The sequence below is a fragment of the Scyliorhinus canicula genome, chromosome 5 (assembly GCF_902713615.1).
Source record: "Scyliorhinus canicula chromosome 5, sScyCan1.1, whole genome shotgun sequence".
Lineage (NCBI taxonomy): Eukaryota > Metazoa > Chordata > Chondrichthyes > Carcharhiniformes > Scyliorhinidae > Scyliorhinus > Scyliorhinus canicula.
The window spans coordinates 29,560,199-29,567,476 of NC_052150.1; the positions used below are offsets into that span (position 1 = coordinate 29,560,199).

The 7,278-nt window shown below is 50.0% G+C and overlaps 1 protein-coding gene across 1 annotated transcript in view; it reads right to left on the reverse strand.

Moving 5' to 3' along the window:
• Positions 1–5,037, reverse strand: part of capn7 (calpain 7) — a 38,908-nt gene extending 33,871 nt beyond the window's left edge. The window contains exons 1-4 of the mRNA XM_038796852.1: positions 4,826–5,037; positions 1,310–1,418; positions 923–1,086; positions 721–788 (exon numbers count right to left, since the gene is read on the reverse strand). Coding sequence (XP_038652780.1) covers positions 721–788; positions 923–1,086; positions 1,310–1,418; positions 4,826–4,927 — 443 coding nt within the window. The 5' untranslated portion in view covers positions 4,928–5,037. The remainder of the gene's footprint in view (positions 1–720; positions 789–922; positions 1,087–1,309; positions 1,419–4,825) is intronic.
• Between the last annotated feature and the right edge of the window lie 2,241 nt (positions 5,038–7,278).

Below are 7,278 nucleotides of genomic sequence, written 5' to 3' on the forward strand. Positions count from 1 at the left end.
ACTTAGTCTACATGCGACGCCAAATGTGGTTGACTCTTGAATACTGTCAAGGGCAAGTAATGGTGAGCAATAAATTCTGGCCTAGCTAGCGATGCCCAGTTCCCATGAATGAATAGGGAAAAATAGGTGTGAAGTAACACATCCTGAGAAGCGCTTCATTACTGTAGAAGCTAAGACATCAATTAACACCACATTCTAGTATCAAAATACATCACCTACAAGAGTATGGTACACAAGGGCACTTGTTCACATCAGTCTGAAATGAAGAACTAGGAGCTCCCCTGAGTAAGGAAGGAGGGGCTACTGGGACTCAATAGGTTAGCGCATTGTACTTACTTCTGGGTTTACATCTGGATAAAAACAACAACAAACTCAGGCATCAGCAAGTAAATTGCGGCAGTCCTAGTTGAAATTAACTTGGGTTGTTCAAACCCAGTCCCTGGCAAAACAACAGCACAAAATGCAGCCATATTTCAGCAGCGGATGACATCTCATTCAGCAAGTAGGACAGCAAATGCAAGAGGTATGCTTTTGATTTTAGGATTAAGACACACCATGAAGACAGAGGAGGGAATTTTGTTCCACAGTTGGTCACGCTGAACCTGACATGGCACTGTATGCAAGGCTCACAGAGATGCATGAATGGGAAATGTTCTTTGTGTCGACATGCATAAAACTTCAAAAGTAGGTCTGCCAAAGAACAACAAAAAAGAGACTCACCTATCAAGTGCTTGTCGAGCTAACTGTTTCAATTTACCCTGCAGCGTTTGATCAGAGGTTTCATTAGCCTAGGATGAAAAATACAGTGTATCGGATTAGCTCAGTACTGCATTTGGTCCTTCAACTTAAATTTGGTCACATGCAGACACAACTTGAGATTCCTGGTGTTCCAATTTGTTTTACGATTCTACAGTTTACTCACTGTTTTCAGGCACAATTCAACACCTTCAGTGTACAGTTCTACAGCCTCGTCTGCATTGCCCTTCTCATCTTCATCAAATGCTTGTGTGACCAGGAAGTGAGCACGCTCCAGATCCATCTGCTGCTTTGTCTTCAGAGGGTCTCCTGTGCTGCTCTGTGCTTGAACTTAAAATTGACAAAATTTAGGAGTTGTGTTTCTAACTTTTGGTTCGAATACAGACATGTTCAAACCGCAAAATATTGCCCAAATGGGTGATCAGAAATAAAACACTAAAACACTTTTAAAACTTCACTGAGTGTGATTCTACTTATTTTGGATAGCAGTGCTGTCACACGTGAGGTATAAGAGGCTCACAAGTTATTAACACTTTCAATGTAAATTGCAAACCTGCAGAGTAAAGAGCCTGCACTCGGTCCAGGTACTCGGTTATTTTCTCCTGAATACCATCCAGCTTCGATCCAGCCACACTAGCACATATTAATGCTTGAGCAGCTTCCTGCAAAATAAATATGTTTTTCAGTCAACACAGAAATTAACTCTTTTAGGCCCAAACTTTCAAAAGAATACAAAAGGAGGACTTGCAATTGTACAGGACGTTCCACAAACGTAGAATGTCCCAAAGTGCTTCACAATGGAGTACCCGAGGTGTAAAAGTAGGAAATGCAGCCAAACGTTTCAGAAACAGCAAAGAGATAATGACCAGGTTATCTGTTTTGGTGAAGGTTGGCCAGGAAACCTGGGTGAACTTTTCTGCTCGGTTTCGAATAGTGTCATGATATCTTTTACATCTGACAGCTGAAAGGAAGCACTGAATATATTTTTTAATTTGTTCATGCGATGTGGGCATCGCTGGCAAGGCCAGCAATTATCACCCATTTCCAACTGTCTTCAACAATGTGGTGGTGAGCTGCTTTCTTGAATTGCTGGAGACCATGTGAAGGCACCTCCAATGGTTAGGTAAGGCATTTTGACCCAAGGACAAAGGAACGGCAAAATATTTCCAAGTCAGAATAGTGTATGGCCTGGGAAGGGAAACTGCAGGTGGTGGTGCTCCCATGGGCCTGCTGCCCCTGTTCTTCTAGTTGGTAAGGTTGCATGTTTGGGGGTTTTGCTTTGAAGGCTTGGTTTGTCATTGCAGCATGTCTTGCAGATGAACACACTGCAGTCACAGTGGCGCAGGGGGTAAATATTTAAAGTTGGTAGATGGGCTGCCAATCAAGTGGGCTGTTTTGTCCTGGATGGTGTCAAGCTTCTCAGGTGTTGTTCCATTAACATTAGTTTGGGCAAGTGACTCGAGTCTTGTAGATGAGGGAAAGGCTTGAGAGTCAGGAGGTGAGACACTTGCCACAGCAATCGCAGCCTCTAACCTGTTCTTACAGCAAGAGTACTAATGCTGCTGGTTCAGTTAAGTTTCTGGTCAACATTGGCTCACAGGATGTTGATTACATAGATTACATAGAATTTACAGTGCAGAAGGAGGCCATTCGGCCCATCGAGTCTGCACCGGCTCCTGGAAAGAGCACCCTACTCAAGGTTAACAACTCCACCCTATCCCCATAACCCAGTAACCCCACCCAACACTAAGGGCAATTTGGAACACTAAGGGCAATTTATCACGGCCAATCCACCTAACCGGCACATCTTTGGACTGTGGGAGGAAACCGGAGCACCCGGAGGAAACCCACACAAACAAGGGGAGGATGTGCAGACTCCGCACAGACAGTGACCCAAGCCGGAATCGAACCTGGGACCCTGGAGCTGTGAAGCGATTGTGCTAACCACAATGCTACCGTGCTGCCCCCAAATGGTGGTGGGTTAGATTTAATTAACTGAATTTAAATTCCCCAACTGCAAGAACTTGTGTTTCCAAATCTGTAATCCAGCAATATAATAATCATCTTTATTGTCACAAGTAGGTTTCCATCAACACTGCAATGAAGCTACTGTGAAAAGCCCCTCGTCGCCACATTCCGGCGTTTGTTTAGGTACATGGGGGGAGAATTCAGAATGCCCAAATTACCTAACAACACGTCTTTTGGGACTTGCGGGAGGAAACCGGAACACCCGGACGAAACCCACGCAGACACAGGGAGTACATGCAGAATCCGCACAGACAATGACCGAAGCCGGAATCGAATCTGGGACCCTGGAGCTATGAAGCAACAGTGCTAATCACTGTGCTATCACGACACCCTATAAGCACTACACTACAGTATCTGTTAGGCCTTTAGAACTCTGGAATGGGACCTGAACCTTCGGACTTGGAGGTGAGTCCAGGTCAAACCATGGGAACATAAATGGAATCTGTGCCACTGTTAATCTTTCATAGATGGCAGATGACAAATGCAACCATGCTTTGTCCAGTTAGATGGTGAGGAGGATCCTGCAGTATAATTATGGATTCCAATAAACAGGGCAGCACAGTAGCACTGTTGCTTCACAGCTCCAGAGTCCCAGGTTCGATTCCCGGCTTGGGTCACTGTCTGTGTGGAGTCTGCACGTTCTCTCTGCGCCTGCGTGGGTTTCTTCTGGGTCCTCCAGTTTCCTCCCACAAGTCCCGAAAGACGTGTTAGGTGAATTGGACATTCTTAATTCTCCCTCTGTGTATCCAAACAGGCGGTGGAATGTGGCGACTAATGGCTTTTCACAGTAACTTCATTGCAGTATTAATGTAAGCCTACTTGTGACAATAAAGATTATTATCGGAGTTTGGGCTGCAGGTCATCAAATAAAGCAAACCCGCTTGAAATATACAGGCCTGCCAGCAGCTATATAGAAGACACTTTGGGAGTAAACCCTTCAATAAAGGTGAAAACTGAAAGATGAGGGAGAACTGCAGATACAAGTCGACAGTCAAAAACACGAACACTGACGGTGGACGGGCCCTACACACATCTTGTGTGGCCTGATTCGGAAGGAGAGGCAAGAAAAGAGCAGCTGAATTTCCCGCTAAGTAACTAGGCACAGGGGCTGCTGCCTCATGGCGCCAAGGACCCGGGTTTGATCCCGCCCCCGGATCACTGTCCATGTGGAGTTGGCACATTTTCCCCGTCACCCCCACAACCCAAAGATGTGCAGGGTAGGTGGATTGGCCATGCTAAATTGCACCTTAATTGGAAAAAAAATTAAGAAAAAAAAAGTAATGTAGAACAGAGTGGTAATCTGACTCCAATTACCACTCCGCAGCGGTTCAGGCTCACTGTCAATAGAAGTTATTCTCTTATTCAACAGGAAATTGGACTCTAGCCTGAAATTGTCCCCTGTCGCCCACCCGTCCGAAACTGGCACTGCACCCATGGGTGCCAAACTCGCACCACCATCTACCCATCCCCTAAACTGGCCCCGTTGCCCACCCATCCCAAAGTGGGCCCGCTGCCCCATAGTGGCCTCTCCGCCCACCTGCCCCAAACTGGCCCCGCCGCCCAGCTGTCCTAAACTGGGCCCGCTGCCCCAAAGTGGCCCCACCACCCACCTGCCCCAAACTGGCCCCGCCGCCCAGCTGTCCCAAACTGGGCCCGCTGCCCAGCCATCCCAAACTGGCCCCGCCACCCACCCTCCCCAAACTGGCCCGCCCTCCCCAAACTGGCCCACCCTCCCCAAACTGGCCCACCCACCACCCGTCCCAAACTGTCCCTGCCGCCCACCTGTTCCAAACTGTCCCTGCCGCCCACCTGTTCCAAACTGGCCCTCATATCTCCGCGTCAACAGCAAAACCGGTGCGTTGCCATATCTCTGACAACTCAGGCTTGGAGCTGATCAGTCCCCAGGTTATCCATTCCCTCCCCTCCCCAACCGCCGCCACCTGCAGTCACCCTCACAGCCCCACTACCTACCCTCTCTCTCTCTCTCTCTCTCCTCCTCCCCCCACTGTATGTGTCCCATTCCCCCTCCCTCAGGCCTCACCTTGTAGTAAAACACGGCCTCAGTGAAGCGGCCGCTCTGGTCGTTTCTCACCGCCACCTGGGCGAATTTGACGGCGTCCTGCTCCAGAGCGCTGGGGTCCATGGCGCTGCCTCCCCAGCCCCGGGACACGGCTCTCTGAACCCCGGCCGCCGCCTCCTTGCTTGCTTGCCCCCTCCTCAGCTCCCGGTCAGCCGGGTTCACTGCCAACTACTTCCGCTTCCGGCTGACCCGGGGGGGGGGGGGGGGGGCAGGATGCCAGTCCTCCCAGATTGGATCAATGGGGATGTCAGCAGAAGTGGTCAGGCTGCCTCTCCATTGGGAATGAGCAGTGTGAGGGCAGTGTAACAGTGTTGGTGTATAAGGTGTTAGTCTTTGCTCTGAAGCAGCAAGGTTGTGGGTTGAAATCCTGCTGCAAAGACATTATCACATAATCCAGTGCAGTGCACTGTCAATGCTGCCACCCCTGGTGGAAGACCCCAAAACAAAGCCCTGCCCAGTGTATAGTTACAAACTCGGTCCCAGGGGCATTAAATTGTCCCAACCAAAAGAAAGCCACCGTAAAGAAGGGGACGAGTGAAGGTTCTCATCGAATTTACAGTGCAGAAGGAAGCCATTCGGCCCATCGAGTCCCCACCAGCTCTTGGAAAGAGCACCCTACCCAAGCTCACACCTTCACCCTATCGCCATAACCCAGTAGCCCCATCCAACACTAAGGACAATTTTGGACACGAAGGGAAATTTAGCATAGCCAGTCCACCTAACTTGCATGTCTTTGGACTACGGGAGGAAACCGGAGCACCCGGAGGAAACCCACGCACACACAGTGAGAACGTGCAGACTCCGCACAGACAGTGATCTAAGACGGGAATTGAACCTGGGACCCTGGAGCTGTGAAGCAATTGTGCTAATCGCTATGCTACCGTGCTGCCCCAGTTCTCTGTCGGGTGGAAAGGTCTGGGCAACTGGAAAAATGACGGGGGCTGGGTCGCTGGGTCACGGCAGAAAATATGATTGAGGTGATGGTTTGAGAATTTGAAAAACAGTTTGCGAAGCACATGGAGGTGATGAGGAAGGAGATGATGGTGGCATTGAAGATGCTGGTGGAGGAGGCGATTGATCAGGTGAAGGTAGCGGTGTTGAAGACATCGGTCGAAGTGTGGGAGCAGGGTGAGAAATTGAAGGGAGTGGAGGAGGCCTTATCGCAACACAGCGATCAGCTCACCTCGATGGGTGAGGAGCTGCAGACGGTGGTGGAGGCCAACAAGTGTCTGCAAGGCAAGATGGATGACCTGGAAAACAGATCTAGGCAGAAATATCTGAGAATCATGACCTGCCCAAAGGGGTGGAGGGCACAAAACTGACAGTACTTTGCCAAGATGTTGGTAGAGCTGTTGGTGGATGGGGAAGATCCCTCCTGGTATGAACTGGATCACGCTCATAGGTCATGGAGGCCTAAACCAAAGGCGAATGAGCCACCAAGGGCGGTGATTATTTGTTTCCCATAGGTACCAAGTGAAGGAGAAGGTCCTGAGTTGGGCAAAGCAGAAGCGGGAGGTGTAGTGGGCCAAAGCTGGTATATGTATTTACTAGGACTTAACCGTGGAGTTGGCAAGGAGACGGGTGGCCATCGGCCGAATGGATGGCACGGCATAACAGCGGGGTGCGATTCGGTGTAGTGTACCCAGCTATGTTGAGGGTGACCAACAACTCCAAAGGCTTATTTTGGGACATTGGAAGTGGCCGAAGTATTTGTGAAGGCAGAAGTACTGGGGCAGAAGTGAGAAATGGGACTGAAGGTTGATCTTGGACTGAGGGGGGGGGGGGGGGGGGGGGGGGGGGGGGGGGGGGTGGAAGATTGTATATAGTTCTATTTTTTTATTACTTGTCCTTATATGCGTTAAATGGGGTGAAGCTCACTATTTGGTCAAGATGGGATTTGGGATTTTTTACAATGATGGTTTTTTGGGGGTTTGTGTGTTTGCACTGTGTTTGAAGGGGATTTTGTTGTTTTCCTCGGACCAGGTGGGAGAGGGGAGTGAGGCCTGGGCAGGGGTCTTCACACTAGCTAGCTCAAACTGGCTAGTGAACGGGAATGCGGTGGGAGGGTGGGGCTGTGGTCATTGGAGCCTGGTCGAACAGGTTTCGATGGGCCGAGGAGGTGTGAAAGTGGGGGGAGGGGACTGATACAGGGTGAGGTGTTTTCGAGAGGAAGGGGATGAGGGGGTTCCGGGAGGGGGGGTGTTGAGGTGTTAGATGTTAACAAAGGGATGGGGTGGGCTAAGCTCGTGAGCAGGGCCCAGAGTTATGATGATGGCGGATTGGAGGAGCGGGGAGGGTAAGAGACCCCCGGTTCGGATAGTTATGTGGAGTGTGAGGGGTGTATTGAAGGGAGGTTTTCAGGGTCATCTCGGGGGTAGTGCTCGTGAACTTTGAACCAGGTCTCCAAGAAACCA